This window comes from Pseudophryne corroboree, chromosome 7 (genome assembly GCF_028390025.1).
Source record: "Pseudophryne corroboree isolate aPseCor3 chromosome 7, aPseCor3.hap2, whole genome shotgun sequence".
NCBI lineage: Eukaryota > Metazoa > Chordata > Amphibia > Anura > Myobatrachidae > Pseudophryne > Pseudophryne corroboree.
Window position 1 is genome coordinate 443493943 of NC_086450.1, and position 24754 is coordinate 443518696.

At 46.5% G+C, this 24754-nt stretch overlaps 1 protein-coding gene, 1 non-coding gene and 1 pseudogene across 3 annotated transcripts in view; 1 reads left to right on the plus strand and 2 right to left on the minus strand.

Moving 5' to 3' along the window:
* The window catches only part of SHMT1 (serine hydroxymethyltransferase 1), an 82299-nt gene that overhangs the window by 16104 nt on the left and 41441 nt on the right, over positions 1 to 24754 (plus strand). For both annotated transcript variants that reach the window (XM_063934941.1, XM_063934942.1), the window contains exon 3: positions 10832 to 10977. In XM_063934941.1, the coding sequence (XP_063791011.1) occupies positions 10832 to 10977 (146 nt within the window). The remainder of the gene's footprint in view (positions 1 to 10831; positions 10978 to 24754) is intronic.
* LOC134946856 (U5 spliceosomal RNA) lies at positions 2236 to 2350 on the minus strand. Its single transcript, XR_010182437.1, has one exon. It is a non-coding gene; the product is annotated as a U5 spliceosomal RNA (small nuclear RNA).
* LOC134946925 (U5 spliceosomal RNA) lies at positions 3997 to 4104 on the minus strand (annotated as a pseudogene).

Sequence of the window (24754 nt, forward strand, 5' to 3'; positions counted from 1 at the left end):
GGGCTTCCCGCGGAGACACAGCGTTACAGGGGGGAAGGGGGGCGGTGGAATCTGTCGGATCACAGCGGCAAGGGTATGTAAAAATAGGATTTTGGTACTTACCAGGTAAATCCTTTTCTTTGAATCCATAGGGGGCACTGGAGTACTCTTGGGATATGGACGGGCGTAGCCGAACAAGGGCACTGAATATTTAAATTTAGGACCCTCCCCCCCCTCCATATCCCCGAGTACCTCAGTGTACGACCTCAGTGTTTTTTACTGAGCGAACAGGAACGATATAGAGAGGTTGACAATGGAGAATACCTATAACATAACGGACAACACAATGTTGACCCATAACCTTACTGTCAACTAAACAGTTGACACCATAACCGATAGAACTTTATAATTTGAACCAATCGGTGAAAATGTGTTACCATAAGCTCCTCTGAGCTTAATATCAATGAAGTAAAACTTGTTACCCTAAGCTCCCTTGAGCTTAAAACAACCCAGGTAAAACTGCTCTGGGTGGGCGTCCAGTGCCCCCTATGGATTCAAAGAAAAGGATTTACCTGGTAAGTACCAAAATCCTATTTTCTTTATCATCCACTAGGGGTCACTGGAGTACTCTTGGGACGTACCAAAGCTTCCCTCGTGGGCGGGAGAGCTGTTTGATACTTGTAACAGTAGGCAGCCCAAAGCTAGATGCTGATGGCGCCACCATTTATAACGTGTAAACGTGCACCAACATGGTGCACATGAAGGCTATATAGCCGCGTTTTAGACACTCCACGACCCACTGGGTCTGACATTCCCACAGAACCTGTGGGATGAGCTATTACTGACGTAGGCGATTGTAACTTAGCCTTAAAGTAAACCTGACTTGTAGTCATTATTATTACCCAACTGGATAATGTCTGCTAAGAAACTGGCTAACCCCAGTTGGCAGTATCATAGAGAACAAACAACGTATTCATATCACGTACTGTTGACGTTCGGGACATATATAAACGCGTAATGCGTGTACCACATTCAGAATTCTAGAATGTGCTGTCCACACAGGAACCCCTATTGGTATATTGATGTGAAGAATACGAAAGCGTGATTCGTCCGAAGATCTGCTTTGTCATGAGAAAACTCAAATACGGTGGCTTGGAATACAAGGCACCCAAATATGAAAACAAAACCCTTGCCGAAGCCAAGGCTATAAGAAAATTGTTTTCCAAAGTGAGAAACTTAATTCCCATTTGTTGAAAGGGTTCAAAATATGAAAACTGTAAGAAATCTGAACCCAACTTCAAGTCGCCTGGCGCTGTAGGTGGGATAAATAGAGTGTGAACTTTGATGACACCTTGTAGAAAGATGTGTACAGACGCCAATAGAGGCAAACGTCTTTGAAAATAAGTTTACCACACAGATACCTGCACTCTTCGTGCAGATCAACGCAGTTTTCCATCCCACCCCGTTTAACAGAATACGGGTTACTTGAAGGATGATGTTGGAAACTTCCGAGGTTTACAACCTATGTAAGCACACGAAATTTTGTAAAAATGAGCTGCCTTAAACGGCTTACTATTTCGTAACATGGTTAGTATAACCGATACTGTAATGCTCAATTTCTTAAGAGGGCGGTCTGCACCCTCACCCCGTCAACCGCAGCTGCGGTACATAGATAATAGGTACATAGGTAACTATGGGTAAACTAACGTTCCCTGATGTAACAGGTTGGACGTATTATGAGCGGGCCAAGATCGTGTGCAAGTATTCCTTGAACATTCGAGAAGCAACTTCTCCGAAACCCATGAGCTACCACCAGTATGACTGTGACAAACTGTCTTATGAGCCGTTTTGACAACGGAGAGAGCAGCGGAAACTGGTGGAGCCAGATACACGATGCTGAATGACCACATGAATGTGAGAGACTCCACCGCCACTGCCCTTGTGATCTGTTTTGTACACATACTGAGCTTTTGTAATTGTGGCGAGATGCCATCATGTATACTTGAGGGTAACCCCCTTCTGTGGACTCACATATGAAACACCTCTGGATTTAATGTCCAGTTTTCAGGATCCAAATCCTGACGGGTGAGATCCTCTGTCTAACAGATGTCCACTCACGTAATGATCTCTTGACATTTTCACATAATGGTGTTCTAAGCCATTGAGGATTTGAGTCACATGCCGCATTACCATGCGGCTTCTTGGTTCTCACTGGTTGTTGTGTATGCAACTGCCGTTGCCTTGTTTGACTGCTTAAGGCCAGCGTGAGACAGGCATCAAACATTTACCTGAAACTCATGGTTGTTCCTCTCCACAGAAATCTTTAGTAAAAGGCGAAAGATTTATTCGTTCTGAAGAGAAACCAGAGTATATACCTGGTCAGACTGAAGCGAATCATGTATTGCATTGTAAAATGCACAGAGTTCTAGGACCTTTATCGACAGCAATCTGTCGTGTTTTAGAACCTTTGTTGCTGATTTTAACTACAAATCCTGACCCTCTGCGACTGTCGTCCAGAGTATATGCACCCTTTTCCCTCTGTGGGAAACGCGAGTGAAGGGTGGCGAACTAAATTGAAAACACATCTTTATTCTTAATAGGTGAATACACCAATGTACCGCTAGTGTGCGTGTTTTGCACTAATTACTAGACGTACATTTGTTATTGCTGGTGTAGTAGGTAAAAGTCTTTGATTTACCGTATTTATCATCTTACCTAGGCATTGACATCGTTTAGACGGAATTAGATGTGATTGTTTTCGAACTTGATCTGCTACCGCAGTATACCTTAGTAGCGCAAGTTAAAGGAACTTTGTTGAGACAGAGTTCTTATGTGAGATGAGCTATCATCCCAACCTCACTTTGGTAAATACCCAAAGCGATAAGCAACGGTAGACATGAAATGGTTAATGGTTGTGGCGATTTGCAACCGCTAGAACCTGTGAAGAACAAACCGGACTGGGTAAATACGCATTCAAATGCAATTATGCAATTGTGTGGCTCCAATAAGCAAATACTAACCGCAGAAAATCCATTTTCTAACTGTAGTAAATGACTTGCTGATTGATATTGCAACGGAGCTGTTTGGTTTTGCTCAAACAGAGGGGAATAAGTAACTCTGACTCTGTTGGCGTACTACTGCCTGGTTTATAAACCAGCAAAGACTAAATGACAACCTGCCAACCGTTCGACAGAGGCAGTTTTGTCCTTTAAGCTGTAAATAGCTGAGACCTGTATGAGTTGAAGTCCTGAAACCTCGCAAATGTAACATGTAAAGACGCGCTTCCACAATTGTAAAAGAAGTCATCAAACCACTGGCTTGCTGACTGTGACGTCCTGTCGTTACAAGGCGTGACTGTTCCTTATAAAGGGATAAAACGCCGTTACAAATATACTGTATGCGGTAATGGCTGAATATCATAAAGGGATAAAATACCGTTACAAGTATATCAAATTTATGAGCAACCAAGCTCTGGCCTTGTCGCGCTTAACTAGCGACAATGAAAATAACCGGCGTTAGCAGAAGCTTTACAGATATACTCTGCAGCTTCTTTTACCAGTGATCGTCATTGTTTGATACATAGATTCTAGTGACCCAAATGTATCCTGGGTTTTTGACAGAAAATCATCTAGCAATGGCGGATCGCGTCCTTTTGGAAACGATTATGTATGGTTGTTAACAACCCCCCCCCCGCACTATCTGAGTGCTGGTCTAATGTACCCTTCTCACTCGTAGTTATAATTTGACATAGAATCGAGTGAAATAAACACTCTGGTACCCAAAGGGAAATTGGCCCTTTGGAAGACTGTCTTTTGTTAGGGCTGGCGGAGTCATTCCGAGACTCCGATGTTACCGCTCTTTTAATTTGAATTGCCAATGTTAACATAGGATTTTTAAAATTATTTTTAGTCTGCACTATAGCCTTACTCGCTATGTAGACAGACACTATAAAATAATAGGCAATAGACAGACACTTGCACGACTTAATGAAGTTATTATGTGTCATATATATATATATGTTATTGCTGAACAGCATATTCATATGAAACTCAAGCTTGTTTCTCTCTACGGAAATCTTTAGCAAAAAACGAAAGATTTATTCGATATGAAGAGAAATCAAAATATTTTCTTTTATGTGAAAAGCAGTTCACATGGGCATATGAAACCCGAACCAACTTCCTACTAACTTCCCTGCGCCTCTGGTGGCTGAGAGATGTAGGGCAGGAATGTTCTAGAATTAATTAGAAATACAGATTACATGGCTAACTTATGTGAAACCTGAACCAAAAACTCCTACTAACACCCCTGCGCCTCCTTGTGGAGTATAGGTGTATGGGCGGAATGTTCTGGAATTATAACCTGGAAGAACAGCATGATTAAAATGACCGTCATGCCATGCCACTGAAAATCACAGGACAGGTTACCTGCTGCAGCGTTAATATATAGGCTTAATAGCCTATTATACATTAAATATAGGCTTAATAGCCTATTCTACAGTTACAGGTCTATTATACAGTAAACTCCGTGCAGTTTACAATACATTATGCAGCCTTATGCTTTAGTTAGCCTTCCAGTTATTTTCATTAACTGTTTAAACACTAAGCAGTCTCTTACCCCATGCAGCCTTCTGCTGCTATGGGCTTTTCTCAACACTGCCTGCAGTGAATTGTATTATTTCCAACATATCTTATTCCTAAGCAGCCCTTAACCCATGCAGCCTTTGCTGCTGCTATGGGCTTTACTCACCGTCACCCCCCCGCAGCCGCGCTGCTTGTGATGTAGCTTCTCCCTGTGCAGCGCCGGAAGCGAGTGCAGGGAGCTTGGGGAAACCCGGGGAGCGCTGCTATATTGCGCCGGGGAGCCCTAGGAACGGGCGGCGCCTCATACAGCAGTGGCCGGGTGCAGCGCTGGAAGAGCGGCCGGCGTCTTTAGTGACGTACGGCCGCTCGGAGCTTTAGACCCGGGTACGCAGAGTGGCTGCTTGGGCGGCGCTCGCGTACAGTGGCTGGGAGAGCGGCCGGCGTCTGAGTGACGTGCGGCCGCTCGGTTACCGTGCTGGGAGAGCGGCCGGCGTCTGAGTGACGTGCGGCCGCTCGGTTACCGTGCTGGGAGAGCGGCCGGCGTCTGAGTGACGTGCGGCCGCTCGGTTACAGTGGCAGAGTACTGGTACAGTGGCTGGGAGAGCGGCCGGCGTCTGTGAGTGACGTGCGGCCGCTCTCTCGTTCAGCGGGGTCCTCTGTAAGCGGCGGGCAAAGCGGCGGTAAAAATAAAGGCTTTACCCACACAGCAGGGCGGCAGCGTGAGCTGACCGCCCTGACCCCCCCACCATACCTTGTAGTGTCGCACTTCTGTAAGCTCCGTCCAGATTGTGACGGGGCTTCCATCCTGGCTGTGACGGGGCTTCTTACTGTAAGCACCGTCCAGTTTTCAGCTCTCCTCCTGGCTGTGACGGGGCTTGTAATCTCCGTCCAGTTGCAGTAGGAGACAGTCTGCCTGTGGCTGTGAGGGTGCTCTTTGTGAGGACCGACACGCCATGCGCTGCCTTGTAGCGCCTGTGGCTGTGAGGGTGCTCTTTGTGAGGACCGACACGCCATTCGCTGCCCGTGCAGCGGCACTATCCCGGACCCATGTTTTTCCAGAAACTGGGAAGGGATGTGCTAAGTGTAAAAATAAAAATTAAAAATAAAAATTTAAAAATAAAAATCCAAGTGTGGATATACCACAAGCCTTGTTCGTGCTGTGAGCACCGAAAAAACACTGAGGTCGTACACTGAGGTACTCGGGGATATGGAGGGGGGGGAGGGTCCTAAATTTAAATATTCAGTGCCCTTGTTCGGCTACGCCCGTCCATATCCCAAGAGTACTCCAGTGACCCCTAGTGGATGATAAAGAAATACCTATATGAACAGCAGCCACAGTTTATGTATATGCAGCTATATATATGGGACAGGTATTCATTATCACTATAAATAATGCAGACATGTATTGTAACCTGTCCTGTGATAAGCTATTGAGCCTATATTAATGTTTGTGATTATCACTAAATAATAGGCTATTGAGCCTATATTAATGTCTGTGATTATCACTGTATAATAGGCTATTGAGCCTATATTAATGTCTGTGATTATCACTGTATAATAGGCTATTGAGCCTATATTAATGTCTGTGATTATCACTGTATAATAGGCTATTGAGCCTATATTAATGTCTGTGATTATCACTGTATAATAGGCTATTGAGCCTATATTACTGTCTGTGATTATCACTGTATAATAGGCTATTGAGCCTATATTAATGTTTGTGATTATCACTAAATAATAGGCTATTGAGCCTATATTAATGCTGTATAATAGGCTATTGAGCCTATATTAATGTCTGTAATTATCATAGGCTATTGAGCCTATATATATATATATATTTATTCATAGAGCATGTGTTGTACCCTGCCTGTGATTATCACTGTATAATAGGCTATATTAACACTGAAACAATTGTAACTTGTTCTGTGATTATCAGGGTCAGCATGGCAAAGGGGCCATTTTAACCATGTTTCCTGTTGTTTTACAGTTTGTAATTCTGGAACATTCCGGCCCTACATCTCTAAGCCACCAGAGGCGCAGGGGTGTTAGTGGGAATTTGGTTCGGGTTTCACATAAGCTGCCCAAGTGAACTGCTTTTCAGCATAAAGATATGCTTTTCAGCAATAAATATATATATATGACACATAATAACTTCACTAAGTCGTGCAAGTGTCTGTCCGTTGCCTATTGTGGTGTCTGTCTGCATAGGGAGTAAGGCTCCAGCGCAGACTTAAAATAATTTTAAAGATCCTATGTTAAGCATTGGCAATTCAAATTAAACTCCGCTCGACAGGAGCGGTAACATCTGAATCTCGGAAGTTACTCCGCCAGCTCTAACGAAGGACAGTCTTTCCAAAGGGCCAATTTCCCTTTGGGTACCAGGGTGTTTATTTAACTGGTCTTATAATTTAATGCACTCGGACGATTCTATGTCAAATCTCACAGCGATAACTACGAGTGAGAAGGGTACATTAGACCAGCACTCAGATAGTGCGGGGTTTTTGACAACCATGCATTGCTAAAACCCAGTGAGTCAATGTCTCCATTTTTACAGAGACTGAGTAGACTCTAACCACTATTTAATCGTTTCCACATCTAAATGACGCGATCCGCCATTGGTGAATTCGTCTGTGTCAAACATTATAAAGACCCAGAATACATTTGGGTCACTAGACTCTATGTCTGGAAACAATGACGATCACTGTTAATGAGAAGCTGCAGAGTATATCTGTAAAGCTTCTGCTAACGCCGGTTACTTTGATTCTCACTTTTCATCGTCGCTAGTTTCAGCACGACAAGGCCAGAGCTTGTTTGGTCCTAAATTTGATATTCAGCCATTACCGCATCCAGTATCAAAACGGAAATACTTGTGCCGGCGTTTAATCCCTTTCGACTTCAGTCTTTTCAAGGCTGTGGTACAAAAACAGTCAAGCCTTGTAACGACAGGACGCTACAGTCAACAAGCCAGTGGCTTGACGACCTTTTCCAATTGTGGAAGCGCGTCTTTACACGTTACATTTGCGGGGTTTCCAGACATCAACTCATGGATGTCTCCGCTATTTACAGATTAAAGGACAAGACTGCCTCTGTCGAACGTTTTGGCAGGTTGCCATTTAGTCTCTGCTGGTTTCAGCTGTTTTTATTTCCAGGCATAGTACACCAACAGAGTCAGGGTTACTTATTCCCCTCTGTTTGGGGTAACAAAACCAGACAGCTCCGTCGCAGTCTCAATCAGCAAGTCACTTACTGCAGTTTGAAAATGGATTTTCTGCGGTTAGTATTTGCATATTTGGAGCCACAAAATTGCATAATTGCACTTGATCTTCACAATGCGTATTTACCCATTCCGGTTTGGTCACCGCATCACAGGTTCTAGCGTTTGCAAAACGCCACAACCATTAACCATTTCAGGTTCTACCATTTGGCTTCTTGTCAACGCCTCGGGTATTTACCAAAGTGATGTTGGTGAGGATAGCTCATCTCGGAGCCTGCCAGTGACAATCGTTCCATACTTAGACGATCTGCTCATAAGAACTCTGTCTCAACAGAGTTCCTCTTACTTGCGCTACTAATGTATACTACAGTGGCAGGTCAAGTTCAAAAACAATCGCATCTAATTCCGTCTGAACGACGTCAATTCCTAGGTGAGATTATAAATACGGTAAATCACAGACATTTACCTACTACACCAGCAAGAACAAATATACCATCTAGTAATTAGTGCAAAAGCCACGCACACTAGCGGTACATTGGTGTATTCGCCTGTTAGGAATAATGATGTGTTTTCAAAGCGCTTTAGTTCGCCGGGCTTCACTCGCGTTTCCCACAGGGGGGCGAGGGTGTATATACTCTGGACGAGAGTCTCAGAGGTTCAGGAGTTGTAGTTAAAAAAGATCAGCGACAGGGGTTCTAAAGCGGATCACGACAAATTGCTGTCGATAAATGTCCTGGAACTCCGTGCAATTTACAATGCACTACATGCTTCGCTTTCAGTCTGACCAAGTGCAGTCAGACAACGCAACGGGAGTTGCATACACAACAACCAGGGAGGACCAAGAAGCCGCATGGCAATGCGGCAGGTAGCTCTAATCCTCAATTGCCCAGAACACCATTATGTGATGTTGTCGACGGGGTTCATTCCGTGAGTGGACATCTGTTAGACAGATGATCTCACCCGTCGGGATTTATATCCTGAAAACTGGGCATTAAATCCAGAGGTGTTTCATATGTGAATCCACAGGTGGGGTTACCCTCAGGTATACATGAGGGCATCTCGCCACAATTACAAACGCTCTGTATGTGTACAGAACGACAGATCACAAGGGCAGTGGCGGTGGAGGTTCTCACATTCGTGTGGTCATACAGCCTCGTGTATCTGGCTCCACCATTTTCCGCTGCTCTCTCCGTTGCTAAAACGGATCATAAGACAGTTCGTCACAGTCATACTAGTGATATCTCATGGGTTTCGGAGAGCTTGCTTCTCGAATCTCCAAGGAATACTTGCACACGATCTTGGCCCGCTCATAATACGTCCAACCTGTTACAACAGGGACCGTTCTTTTACCCCTATTTACCTATGTGCTGCGGTTGACGGGGTGGGGGTTCAGACCGCCCTCTTAAGAAAAGAAATAGGGCATTACAGTATCGGTTATACCGACCATGTTACGAGCTAGGAAGCCGCTTACGGCAGCTCATTATTACAAAATTTGGTGTGCCTATATAGGTGGGTGTGAAGCTCGGAAGTTTCCGACATCATCTTTCAAGTTACCCGTATTCTGTTATTTTACAGACTGGGTGGGATGGAGAACTGCGTTTATCTGCACTGAGGGTGCAGGTATCTGTGTGGTCAAGTTATTTTCAAAGACGTTTGACTCTATTGCGTCGGTACACACCTTTTCTACAAGGTGTCATCAAATACAGCCTCCATTTATCCCACCTACAGCGCCATGCGACTTGAGGCTGGGTTCAGATTTCTTACAGTTTTCATATTTTGAACCCTTACAACAAATGGGGATTAAGTTTCTCACTTGGAAAACGTTTTCTTCTAGCCTTAGCTTCGGCAAGTGTTTTGTTTTCATATTTGGGTGCCTTGTATTCCAAGCCACCGTATTTGAGTTTTCTCATGACAAAGCAGAACTTCGGACGAATTCCGATTTCTTATTCTTCACATCAATAAAACAATAGTGGTTCCTGTGTTAACAGCACATTCTAGAATTCTGAATGTGGTACACGCATTACGCGTCTATATGTCCCGAACGTCTACAGTTCGTAATACGGATACGTTGTTTGTTCTCTATGATGCTGCCAACTGGGGTTAGCCAGTTTCTCAGCAGACATTATCCAGTTGGATAAAAATGACTACAAGTCAGGCTTACTTTAAGGCTAAGTTACAGTCGCCTACGTCAGTAATAGCTCATTCCACAGGTTCTGTGGGAATGTCAGGACCAGCTGGTCGTGGAGCGTCTACGACGCGGCTACATAGCCTTCAGTGCACACGTTTGTGCGCGTTTACACGTTATTAAACGGTTGCGGCATCGGCATCTAGCTTTGGCCGCCTAGTGTTACAGGTGTCAAACAGCTCTCCCGCCCACGGGGGAAGCTTTGGTACGTCCCAAGAGTACTCCCAGTGACCCCTAGTGGATGAAAAAGAAAATAGGATTTTGGTACTTACCAGGTAAATCCTTTTCTTTGAATCCATAGGGGGCACTGGACGCCCACCCAGAGCAGTTTTACCTGGGTTGTTTTAAGCTCAGAGGAGCTTAGGGTAACACATTTTACCTGGTTTGTATTAAGCTCAGAGGAGCTTATGGTAACACATTTTCACCGATTGGTTCAAATTATAAAGGTCTATCGGTTATGGTGTCAACTGTTTAGTTGACAGTAACGTTATGGGTCAACTTTGTTGTTGTCCGTTATGTTATAGGAATTCTCCATTGTCAACCTCTCTATAGTAGTTCGCTCAGTAAAAACAGAGGTCGTACACTGAGGTACTCTGGGATATGGAGGGGTGGAGAGTTCTAAATTTAAATATTCAGTGCCTTTGTTTCTGCTACGCCGTCCATATCCCAAGAGTACTCCAGTGCCCCCTATGGATTCAAAGAAAAGGATTTACCTGGTAAGTACCAAAATCCTATTTTTTATTGTGTCATTGTATGTACCTTGGGATATGTGATTTATATTGTGTTACCAGCTTCACTGAAGTATGCATTTGCCATGAACTCTATATCCGTGGCGTGTTCATTTCTCCGTGTAACCGCGTGTTTTCTCACCAGGTGTACGACATTATCCGGAAGGAGAAACACAGGCAGCGGTACGGGCTGGAACTGATCGCGTCTGAGAACTTTGCCAGCTGTGCTGTATTGCAGGCTCTGGGCTCGTGCATGAACAACAAGTATTCAGAGGGTTACCCAGGACAGAGGTGAGAGGGCGGCACCGGGCAGGGAGGTTACTGCAGGTCATGGCAGGATGGCCAGGTTACCATTGTGACATTGCCCTGTGCGACTGTGTGCAGCTTATATTGTTTTATTGTAACCAGGGGAAAGTTCACACTCGACGCTCCAATAGGTCTCTCCTGTTTCAGCACTAACAAATGCAATTCCTATTACAGCAATTACTGTAAGATCTATTTTCCCTCCGCGTCAGTACTCGCGCCTTCCTAGTATCCGTCTTCAACCATCAGGTGCCCTCAGACGGAACAAAAGTGGGCAGACTCATGCCGCTTAGGAGGGGTGCTACGGCTAAACATGACCGCAAGACCGCCGTCTGGTCCTGTTGTTTCACCTTCACCATGATTCTGTAGGGTAAATGCTTTGGCCTCGGCAGACGTTGCCCTGCAGGATGTAGTGGGTGAATAGCATTCCCCCATAGTCTGTCCTCCCCTTGTGATGTGTGGTCCAGTCACCTACACGTGTAACATGGCTTGTCTACCCTGCAAAGAAACCTGTGACACAGAAGGGCATGGTACACGGGATCTTTAACATGCAATCACCACGTTTAGTACTGCATATAATGACCATGATGCCAGGAACCACTTTGTATTCACTGTAAAGCCATCCGGCAGAACTCCTGGCTGTCCTATAATGGTGATGCGTAGTACTGTGTGTGTGTGTGTGTGTGTGTGTGTGTGTTTGTTTGTATAGTTTCACCAAGTTTTGACCATTTCCTTCACGTGTGCAGCCAGTCAGAGCTGTGGGAGAAGGCGTTAGGATTTTGGCTTCTTGCCAAATTCTATTTTCGTATACAGTAAAACTTTGATTTCTGCTGCGGGGTACACTGGGCTCCACAAGGATAGACATTGGGGTGTAGAGTAGGATCTTGATCCGAGGCACCAACAGGCTCAAAGCTTTGACTGTTCCCAGAATGCACAGCGCCGCCTCCTCTATAACCCCGCCTCCCTGCACAGGAGCTCAGTTGTGTAGTTGGTGCCGCAGATAGCAGGCATATAACAGAGGGGCTGCTCCAGGCAGCCCTAAGAAGAGCTTTTTTTGAAGAAAAAAGTGAAGACTTCAAGGGCAGCAGCAGTGGTAAATGTCAGAAGACATTCACTGCTGCAGCTCCAGCTCTCCTCAGCGGCGCTGTACACTCCCAAGCCCTGGTTGCTGGGTAACTACAGCAGGAGGCTCCGGTTTTCTTCACGGTCAGGCACACACGACGGGGGCTCTCCGGGATCGCATGGCCGCACTTCGGGAAGTGGTGAGTGGGTCCCGCTTGCGGGGCCTGGTCTTTATCGCGATCTGGCGCGGTCAGTGGGAGGCGGGCCGCGTGCGGTGGACACTGTGGCAGTACAGGCGATCCCACTAGATCACCAGGGCATGGGTGCAGGTCAGGTTTTCTCTCTAAACCATTTTCAGTAGCCCACAGTACCCAGTGGTTTTGCCAGCAGGGGGATAAGGCTTAGACCTGAAGCCCCAGCCCCAGGGTGCCATTTCCCGCAAATGTGCCCGCCCTGGAGCTGCATATCTGTCTCTCCCTGTCAGTGTCTGGGCGCCATTATCTCTCAGCTTCACTGTTCCTGGGACTGCTTGGGCAAATCCTCCTGTGTAAAGCCGCCTGGTTGTCAGCGCTGTGACTTTACATGACACTTAAATATTCTACCTGCCTTTTGTTGACAGTGCTAGTTAAGAGAGAGTGCATTTAGTCAGGGTTTTCTAGTACAATTACCCTGTGATATACATCCAGTTCTTACTGTGTAGTGTTATATCTATTGACTATATAGCTATATATATGCTAGTCTAGTGCAGTATTATTGTTAGTAATAACCTATGCATTCTACAAACTGTGACTATCTGTGTGTGCATTAGATAGCTGAGTGGTGTCCATTTCGTATCTTTCACTCAACTTTCTATCCCTATATTCTATAACCTGAGGGGGCTTGGTGCGTCAGGTTTTATATTTATATAGGATTTTCACAAAGATATACTTTAATACGTATTTTTCTCTGTGATTTAGTTAGCATATCTTTCCTTTATCTCTGCTAGTGCTGACTACACTGCGCAGGGGTTTGGGTTTGGGATATTGTGCTGCTGCCAATTGTACTGTGTTACGTGATACTGCAAGTTATATCATGTCTGCTTCTGAGGGTAACGGTTCTGGGGCGGAACACACTGCTGGTGTTGCTGAAGCCACAGATCCCTATGAGGAAAATATAGCAGCTGTGGGCTCTGGTTCTGGGGGCTCCTTGCCCCACAGTGGTACTGTGGCAATGGAGGTACATAATGACCCACCGTGGGCCGCTTTTTCCATGCTTCTACATACACAAGTTAATAAACTATCACCCCCTATGGGACCCCCAATGCCGGTACAACCGTATGTGGTCCCTGCAGCTAACTCGTTGTGGTCGGATGATTTATCTGCTCAAGTGAGGAAGTTGAACCAGTCCCTGACTACTAAAAGGTCTGACCCTCGCTCGCCTAAGCCCAAGGGGTCCTCTAAGTGAGCTCTTGTCTCCTCACAATCCACTGCTGTCACTGACACCTCGTCTGATGAAGACGGCACTTACACTGACCCCACAGGTTCTGACTCAGATACGGCTTATGGGGAGGGTGGTTCACATGTGGATGTTCCTGATCTTTTGGAGGCTATTAAGTTAATTCTACAGATTACGGATTACCCCGAGCCACCTGTCCCTCCTAAGAAACCAGATAGGTTCAAGCGTCAGAAGGTGGTTTAAACAAGTTTTACCTCACTGACCACCTAGTGGATATACGTCAGGAACCCTGGAAAAACCCGGGTACGAAGTTTGTGCCTCAAAAGAAGATGCTGGCTCGCTATCCTCTCGCACCAGAGCTATCCAAGAATTGGGAAACGCCTCCTCCTGTAGACTCACATGTGGCTAGGATGGTGGTTTCCTCAGCTCTACCTGTCACTACCGTCACGTCTCTAAAAGAGCCTACGGATAAACGTGTGGAGAGTTATCTGACAGCGATTTACACCCTCACGAGTGCTGCACAAAGGCCCACTATTGCAGCTACATGGGCTGCCGAGGCTATTGAAGCAGGGGCCTTGGAGTTAGATACTGAAATCTCCTCTGACCATGCTACACAATGCTTGTCCTATATTGTCACAGCTTCTCGCTATATTAAAGAGGCGGCTTCGGATGCCGGTATCATAGCAGCAAAGGCCTCTACTACGTCAATACTGGCTCGCTGGATATTGTGGCTGAGATCCTGGTCTGTGGATCTGGACTCTAGAAAAACCCTGGAGGTACTCCCTTTCAAGGGAGATATTCTGTTTGGTGAGGACTTAAATAAGATAGTGGCTGACTTGGCTTCTGCCAAAACTGCCTGTCTACCAAATACCGCTCCTTCTGTTTCGAAGGCTAAAGGTACGTTCTTTCGGTAAAAGGTCAGGCGTACCACAAGCAGGCCCGCACTTCCAAACCTTGACAAAGCCTAATATTTATTCTATATTAAACACTATAAAATGTTAAGAGACACAGTACGCAATTGGCGCACGAGGTACTGTAATGGTACGCCCTTAGCGTAGCGGACGCTGTATCGGGAGCGAGCCGCTCGAGCGACACAAACGCTCGCGAGAATACGCTGTTGGTATCGGGCACACTATAGGCGGCTGATCACCGTAATGTTACGCTAATAGCGTAACGGACGCTTGTGAACAGGAAACGAACACAAGCGGCACTGACGCTCACAGAATTAAACCTTAATAACTATACCTTAAGGAATGTACTTATACTGTAAACCTTTGTGCAGTGATAATGTGTAGATGCAATGCAGTGTAACCTTGTTAGTTCAAAAGCTGTATGAGCGACTGAGACGCTCAGAGAACCCTTAGCGATATAATAAACACTCAAATACCGGTCTAAGGTTCTAACACCTTTAAGGGAGAGAATGAACGTTCAATTGCAAAAGAATACACAATAAAGTTTATACACTACCATGCTAACATTAATACCTAACAGAATAACTACACATTAATATACAATAGTGGCACAATAACATTTAGGGGGGAGGAGAGAAGAATGGCTTACAACAAATAGGAGGTAAAATGTCTGTAGAGCACTTACACATGTGGGAACGATCGCTGCGCAGTTAGTCAATGCTGAGAACCTTTGTGGAGAGAAAAGTGAGCTGGCCCAGGCTGGCTGTCCTTATATACACAACATACAGTAACAATACAATGGTCCCTACAATACCGCATGGGACAGAAGCTAGACTCCATTTTGGGAAAAACTCCCATGATTCCAAAGTCTGTAACATATGGTTCAAAAGGGAATGCCAGCAGCCATTTTTAGATTTGCAAGTCCAAACACATGGCATTCTTTGCTACACCATAATCACTTAGCAGAAGACATAAGACTCCACTATATTCCAAAATGTCTAAGCTTCAATATAATGCATATGTGCTGATTTTACAATTCCAAACCATCTAATCACCTTTCACAATTTCAAGCCAACACAGTATCTCAATAACCAGAGCATATGGTATGCTGACTATGCTATCCTTCCAGAATCAGCACCACATATCTCATGCTGTCCATATGAGCCATCACAAGACCAGATCACCAGGTACCCACAAGTATCAGCCTGCTATTGCTACAAGCACATGACTACAGTAACAAAAGGAAGTATGTTTTGACTTCTAACCTTCAGCAAGATGCATCATGTAAAAATAAGAATTTACTTACCGATAATTCTATTTCTCGGAGTCCGTAGTGGATGCTGGGGTTCCTGAAAGGACCATGGGGAATAGCGGCTCCGCAGGAGACAGGGCACAAAAAGTAAAGCTTTAGGATCAGGTGGTGTGCACTGGCTCCTCCCCCTATGACCCTCCTCCAAGCCTCAGTTAGGTACTGTGCCCGGACGAGCGTACACAATAAGGAAGGATTTATGAATCCCGGGTAAGACTCATACCAGCCACACCAATCACACTGTACAACCTGTGATCTGAACCCAGTTAACAGTATGATAACAGCGGAGCCTCTGAAAAGATGGCTCACAACAATAATAACCCGATTTTTGTAACTATGTACAAGTAATGCAGATAATCCGCACTTGGGATGGGCGCCCAGCATCCACTACGGACTCCGAGAAATAGAATTATCGGTAAGTAAATTCTTATTTTCTCTATCGTCCTAGTGGATGCTGGGGTTCCTGAAAGGACCATGGGGATTATACCAAAGCTCCCAAGCGGGCGGGAGAGTGCGGATGACTCTGCAGCACCGAATGAGAGAACTCCAGGTCCTCCTTAGCCAGGGTATCAAATTTGTAGGATTTTACAAACGTGTTTGCCCCTGACTAAATAGCCGCTCGGCAAAGTTGTAAAGCCGAGACCCCTCGGGCAGCCGCCCAAGATGAGCCCACCTTCCTTGTGGAATGGGCATTTACATATTTTGGCTGTGGCAGGCCTGCCACAGAATGTGCAAGCTGAATTGTATTACACATCCAACTAGCAATAGTCTGCTTAGAAGCAAGAGCACCCAGTTTGTTGGGTGCATACAGGATAACAGCAAGTCAGTTTTCCTGACTCCAGCCGTCCTGGAACCTATATTTTCAGGGCCCTGACCACATCTAGCAACTTGGAGTCCTCCAAGTCCCTAGTAGGCGCAAGACACCACAATAAGCTGGTTCAGGTGAAACACTGACACCACCTTAGGGAGAGAACTGGGGACGAGTCCGCAGCTCTGCCCTGTCCGAATGGACAAACAGATATGGGCTTTTTTGAGAAAAAAACCACCAATTTGACACTCGCCTGGTCCAGGCCAGGTCCAAGAGCATGTTCACTTTTCATGTAAGATGCTTCAAATCCACAGATTTGACTGGTTTTAAACCAATGTGTTTTGAGGAATCCCAGAACTACGTTGAGATCCCACAGTGCCACTGGAGGCACAAAAGGGGGTTGTATATGCAATACTCCCTTGACAAACTTCTGGACTTCAGGAACTGAAGCCAATTCTTTCTGGAAGAAAAATCGACAGGGCCGAAATTTGAACCTTAATGGACCCCAATTTGAGGCCCATAGACACTCCTGTTTGCAAGAAATGCAGGAATCGACCGAGTTGAAATTTCTTCGTGGGGCCTTCCTGGCCTCACACCACGCAACATATTTTCGCCACATGTGGTGATAATGTTGTGCGGTCACCTCCTTTCTGGCTTTGACCAGGGTAGGAATGACCTCTTCCTGAATGCCTTTTCCCTTAGGATCCGGCGTTCCACCGCCATGCCGTCAAACGCAGCTGCGGTAAGTCTTGGAACAGACATGGTACTTGCTGAAACAAGTCCCTTCTTAGCGGCAGAGGCCATAAGTCCTCTGTGAGCATCTCTTGAAGTTCCGGGTACCAAGTCCTTCTTGGCCAATCCGGAGCCATGAGTATAGTTCTTACTCCTCTACGTCTTATAATTCTCAGTACCTTAGGTATGAAAAGCAGAGGATGGAACACATACACCGACTGGTACACCCACGGTGTTACCAGAACGTCCACAGCTATTGCCTGAGGGTCTCTTAACCTGGCGCAATACCTGTCCCGTTTTTTGTTCAGACGGGACGCCATCATGTCCACCTTTGGTAATTCCCAACGGTTTACAATTATGTGGAAAACTTCCCCATGAAGTTCCCACTCTGCCGGGTGGAGGTCGTGCCTACTGAGGAAGTCTGCTTCCCAGTTTCCATTCCCGGAATGAAACACTGCTGACAGTGCTATCACATGATTTTCCGCCCAGCGAAAAGTCCTTGCAGTTTTTGCCACTGCCCTCCTGCTTCTTGTGCCGCCCTGTCTATTTACGTGGGCGACTGCCGTGATGTTTTATCCCACTGGATCAATACCGGCTGACCTTGAAGCAGAGGTCTTGCTAAGCTTAGAGCATTATAAATTTACCCTTAGCTATATTTATGTGGAGAAAAATCTCCAGACTTGATCACACTCCCTGGAAATTTTTTCCTTGTGTGACTGCTCCCCAGCCTCTCGGGCTGGCCTCCGTGGTCACCAACATCCAAAACTGAATGCCGAATCTGCGGCCCTCTAGAAGATGAGCACTCTGTAACCACCACAGGAGAGACACCCTTGTCCTTGGATATAGGGTTATCCGCTGATGCATCTGAAGATGCGATCCGGACCATTTGTCCAGCAGATCCCACTGAAAAGTTCTTGCATGAAATCTGCCGACTGGAATTGCTTCGAAGGAAGTCACCATTTTTTTACCATGGCCCTTGTGCAATGATGCACTGATTTTAGGAGGTTCCTGACTAGCTCGGATAACTCCCTGGCTTTCTCTTCCGGGAGAAACACCTTTTTCTGGACTGTGTCCAGAATCATCCCTAAGCACAGGAGACTTGTTGTCGGGATCAGCTGCGATTTTGGAATATTTAGAATCCACCCCTGCTGTTGTAACAGTATCCGAGATAGTGCTACTCCGACCTCCAACTGTTCCCTGGACTTTGCCCTTATCAGGAGATCGTCCAAGTAAGGGATAATTAAGACGCCTTTTCTTCGAAGAAGAACCATCATTTCGGCCATTACCTTGGTAAAGACCCGGGGTGCCGTAGACAATCCAAACGGCAGCGTCTGAAACTGATAGTGACAGTTCTGTACCACGAACCTGAGGTACCCTTAGTGATAAGGGCAAATTTGGGACATGGAGGTAAGCATCCCTGATGTCTCGGGACACCAGATAGTCCCCTTCTTCCCGGTTCGTTATCACTGCTCTGAGTGACTCCATCTTGATTTGAACCTTTGTAAGTGTTCAAATTTTTTTAGATTTAGAATAGGTCTCACCTAGCCTTCTGGCTTCAGTACCACAATATAGTGTGGAATAATACCCCCTTTTCTTGTAGGAGGGGTAATTTAATTATCACCTGCTGGGAATACAGCTCGTGAATTTTTTCCCATACTGCCTCCTTGTCGGAGGGAGACCTTGGTAAAGCAGACTTCAGGAGCCTGCGCAGGGGAAACGTCTCGACATTCCAAACTGTACCCCTGGGATACTACTTGTAGGATCCAGGGGTCCTGTACGGTCTCAGCGTCATGCTGAGAGCTTGTCAGAAGCGGTGGAACGCTTCTGTTCCTGGGAATGGGCTGCCTGCTGCAGTCTTCTTCCCTTTCCTCTATCCCTGGGCAGATATGACTCTTATAGGGACGAAAGGACTGAAGCTGAAAAGACGGTGTCTTTTTCTGCAGAGATGTGACTTAGGGTAAAAACGGTGGATTTTCCAGCAGTTGCCGTGGCCACCAGGTCCGATGGACCGACCCCAAATAACTCCTCTTCCTTTATACGGCAATACACCTTTGTGCCGTTTGGAATCTGCATCACCTGACCACTGTCGTGTCCATAAACATCTTCTGGCAGATATGGACATCGCACTTACTCTTGATGCCAGAGTGCAAATATCCCTCTGTGCATCTCGCATATATAGAAATACATCCTTTAAATGCTCTATAGTCAATAAAATACTGTCCCTGTCAAGGGTATCAATATTTTTAGTCAGGGAATCCGACCAAGCCACCCCAGCTCTGCACATCCAGGCTGAGGCGATCGCTGGTCGCAGTATAACACCAGTATGTGTGTATATACTTTTTATGATATTTTTCCAGCCTCCTGTCAGCTGGCTCCTTGAGGACGGCCCTATCTATAGACGGTACCGCCACTTGTTCTGATAAGCGTGTGAGCGCCTTATCCACCCTAAGGGGTGTTTCCCAACGCGCCCTAACTTCTGGCGGGAAAGGGTATACCGCCCATATTTTCTATCGGGGGGAACCCACGCATCATCACACACTTCATTTAATTTATCTGATTCAGGAAAAACTACGGTAGTTTTTTCACATCCCACATAATACCCTCTTTTGTGGTACTTGTAGTATCAGAAATATGTAACACCTCCTTCATTGCCCTTAACGTGTGGCCCTAATAAGGAATACGTTTGTTTATTCACCGTCGACACTGGATTCAGTGTCCCTGTCTGTGTCTGTGTCGACCGACTAAAGTAAACGGGCGTTTTAAAACCCCTGACGGTGTTTTTGAGACGTCTGGACCGGTACTAATTGTTTGTCGGCCGTCTCATGTCGTCAACCGACCTTGGCGCGTGTTGACATTATCACGTAATTCCCTAAATAAGCCATCCATTCCGGTGTCGACTCCCTAGAGAGTGACATCACCATTACAGGCAATTGCTCCGCCTCCTCACCAACATCGTCCTCATACATGTCGACACACACGTACCGACACACAGCACACACACAGGGAATGCTCTGATAGAGGACAGGACCTACTAGCCCTTTGGAGAGACAGAGGGAGAGTTTGCCAGCACACACCAAAAACGCTATAATTATATAGGGACAACCTTATATAAGTGTTTTCCCTTATAGCATCTTTTTTATATATTTTTAACGCCAAATTAGTGCCCCCCCTCTCTGTTTTAACCCTGTTTCTGTAGTGCAGTGCAGGGGAGAGCCTGGGAGCCTTCCCTCCAGCCTTTCTGTGAGGGAAAATGGCGCTGTGTGCTGAGGAGATAGGCCCCGCCCCTTTTTTGGCGGCCTCGTCTCCCGCTCTTAACGGATTCTGGCAGGGGTTAAATATCTCCATATAGCCCCCGGAGGCTATATGTGAGGTATTTTTAGCCAAAAAAGGTTTTCATTTGCCTCCCAGGGCGCCCCCCTCCCAGCGCCCTGCACCCTCAGTGACTGCCGTGTGAAGTGTGCTGAGAGGAAAATGGCGCACAGCTGCAGTGCTGTGCGCTACCTTAAGAAGACTGAGGAGTCTTCTGCCGCCGATTCTGGACCTCTTCTCGTTTCAGCATCTGCAAGGGGGCCGGCGGCGAGGCTCCGGTGACCATCCAGGCTGTACCTGTGATCGTCCCTCTGGAGCTAATGTCCAGTAGCCAAGAAGCCAATCCATCCTGCACGCAGGTGAGTTCACTTCTTCTCCCCTAAGTCCCTCGTTGCAGTGATCCTGTTGCCAGCAGGACTCACTGTAAAATAAAAAACCTAAGCTAAACTTTTCTAAGCAGCTCTTTAGGAGAGCCACCTAGATTGCACCCTTCTCGGCCGGGCACAAAAATCTAACTGAGGCTTGGAGGAGGGTCATAGGGGGAGGAGCCAGTGCACACCACCTGATCCTAAAGCTTTACTTTTTGTGCCCTGTCTCCTGCGGAGCCGCTATTCCCCATGGTCCTTTCAGGAACCCCAGCATCCACTAGGACGATAGAGAAACTACTATAATCTGTTATAAATCACCATCCATAAATGTATACCAGAGATGCTATGCTACAGATTGTCTACTGTTCCAATTCATTACAGATTTCATAGAGTATCATCACAAACACACAACAATCACATAACTGCACAATTACCACCAACCCCAAGCCATTTGTATCTCCATATCAACTATTCTATGATGATCATTTCACAACTACTTTACCACAAACACATATTTAACTATTCTATGTTATTTATCTATGAGATATTGGGTATGATACTTAGCCTTAGTAAGGAGATCGGTCCCGGTGAGGAGCATGCCATGCTTCTGGATACTAGGTTGGTTCTCGGTGAGAGTGAGCTCTGATTTCAAGTGAGTACAGTATATTCATACCTGTGGGTGTGTCCCTCACAGCATGCGGGCCAGCTGCATCAGTGAGCTGAGCTGGCCATGTGATCTTGGTTATTCAAAACGTTGGGTGATGACTAACACTTGTTGTTTTCTCTGACGTCCTAGTGGATGCTGGGAACTCCGTAAGGACCATGGGGAATAGCGGCTCCGCAGGAGACTGGGCACAAAAGTAAAAGCTTTATGACTAGCTGGTGTGCACTGGCTCCTCCCCCTATGACCCTCCTCCAAGCCTCAGTTAGATTTTTGTGCCCGGCCGAGAAGGGTGCATGCTAGGTAGCTCTCCTGAGCTGCTTAGAGTAAAAGTTTAAATAGGTTTTTTTATTTTCAGTGAGACCTGCTGGCAACAGGCTCACTGCATCGTGGGACTAAGGGGAGAAGAAGCGAACTCACCTGCATGCAGAGTGGATTGGGCTTCTTGGCTACTGGACATTAGCTCCAGAGGGACGATCACAGGCTCAGCTTGGATGGGTCCCGGAGCCGCGCCGCCGGCCCCCTTACAGAGCCAGAAGAGCGAAGAGGTCCGGAAAAATCGGCGGCAGAAGACGTTCCTGTCTTCAATAAGGTAGCGCACAGCACTGCAGCTGTGCGCCATTGCTCTCAGCACACTTCACACTCCGGTCACTGAGGGTGCAGGGCGCTGGGGGGGAGCGCCCTGAGACGCAATAAAACACGTTTTAAACCTTATATGGCTAAAGAAATGCATCACATATAGCTCCTGGGCTATATGGATGCATTTAACCCCTGCCAGTTTTCCTAAAAAAAGCGGGAGAAAAGGCAGCCGAAAAGGGGGCGGAGCCTATCTCCTCAGCACACAAGCGCCATTTTCCCTCACAGCTCCGCTGGAAGGACGGCTCCCTGACTCTCCCCTGCAGTCCTGCTACAGAATCAGGGTAAAACAAGAGAGGGGGGGCACTAATTGGCAGATAATACAAATACAGCAGCTATAGAAGGGAGAAACACTTATATAAGGTTATCCCTGTGTATATATATATATATATATATATATATATATATATATATATATATATATATATATATATATATATATATATATAGCGCTCTGGTGTGTGCTGGCAAACTCTCCCTCTGTCTCCCCAAAGGGCTCGTGGGGTCCTGTCCTCTATCAGAGCATTCCCTGTGTGTGTGCTGTGTGTCGGTACGATTGTGTCGACATGTATGAGGAGGAAAATGATGTGGAGGCGGAGCAATTGCCTGTAATAGTGATGTCACCCCCTAGGGAGTCGACACCTGACTGGATGGTCGTATGGAAGGAATTACGTGACAGTGTCAGCACTTTGCAAAAAACTGTTGACGACATGAGACAGCCGGCAAATCAGTTAGTGCCTGTCCAGGCGTCTCAAACACCGTCAGGGGCTCTAAAGCGCCCGTTACCTCAGATGGTCGACACAGACCCAGACACGGATACTGACTCCAGCGTCGACGGTGACGAGACAAACGTAATGTCCAGTAGGGCCACACGTTACATGATCACGGCAATGAAGGAGGCTTTGAACATTTCTGATACTACAAGTACCACAAAAAGGGGTATTATGTGGGGTGTGAAAAAACTACCCATAGTTTTTCCTGAATCAGATGAATTAAAAACTGCTGATTTCTAATAAATTATTGGCATTATACCCTTTCCCGCCAGAGGTTAGGGCGCGTTGGGAAACGCCCCCTAGGGTAGATAAGGCGCTCACACGCTTATCAAAACAAGTGGCGTTGCCGTCTCCTGATACGGCCGCCCTCAAGGAACCAGCTGATAGAAAGCTGGAAAATATCCTAAAGGGTATATACACACATACTGGTGTTATACTACGACCAGCAATCGCCTCAGCCTGGATGTGCAGCGCTGGAGTGGCTTGGTCGGATTCCCTGACTGAAAATATTGATACCCTGGATAGGGACAGTATATTATTGACTATAGAGCATTTAAAGGATGCATTACTATATATGCGAGATGCACAGAGGGATATTTGCACCCTGGCATCAAGAGTAAGTGCGCTGTCCATTTCTGCCAGAAGAAGTTTATGGACACGACAGTGGTCAGGTGATGCGGATTCCAAACGGCATATGGAAGTTTTGCCGTATAAAGGGGAGGAGTTATTTGGGGTCGGTCTATCGGACCTGGTGGCCACGGCGACGGCTGGGAAATCCACCTTTTTACCCCAGGTCACCTCTCGGCAGAAAAAGACACCGTCTTTTCAAACTCGGTCCTTTCGTCCCCATGCGGGCAAAAGGCCACTCATTTCTGCCCCGGGGCAGAGGAAGGGGAAAAAGACTGCAGCAGGCAGCCTCTTCCCAGGATCAGAAGCCCTCCCCCGCTTCTGCCAAGTCTTCAGCATGACGCTGGGGCTTTACAAGCGGACTCAGGCACGGTGGGGGCCCGTCTCAAAAATTTCAACGCGCAGTGGGCTCACTCGCAAGTGGACCCCTGGATCCTGCAGGTAGTATCACAGGGGTACAAATTGGAATTCGAGACGTCTCCCCCTCGCCGGTTCCTGAAGTCTGCTCTACCAACGTCTCCCTCCGACAGGGAGGCAGTATTGGAAGCTATTCACAAGCTGTATTCCCAGCAGGTGATAATCAAGGTACCCCTCCTACAACAGGGAAAGGGGTATTACTCCACGCTGTTTGTGGTACCGAAGCCGGACGGCTCGGTGAGACCGATTTTAAATCTGAAATCATTGAACACTTACATAAAAAGGTTCAAATTCAAGATGGAGTCACTCAGAGCAGTGATAGCGAACCTGGAAGAAGGGGACTATATGGTGTCTCTGGACATCAAAGATGCTTATCTCCATGTCCCAATCTACCCTTCTCACCAAGGGTACCTCAGGTTTGTGGTACAAAACTGTCATCAGTTTCAGACGCTGCCGTTTGGATTGTCCACGGCACCACGGGTCTTTACCAAGGTAATGGCCGAAATGATGATTCTTCTTCGAAGAAAAGGCGTCTTAATTATCCCTTACTTGGACGATCTCGTGATAAGGGCAAGGTCCAGGGAACAGTTAGAGGTCGGAGTAGCACTATCTCAGGTAGTGCTACGTCAGCACGGGTGGATTCTAAATATTCCAAAATCGCAGCTGATTCCAACAACACGTCTACTGTTCCTAGGGATGATTCTGGACACAGTCCAGA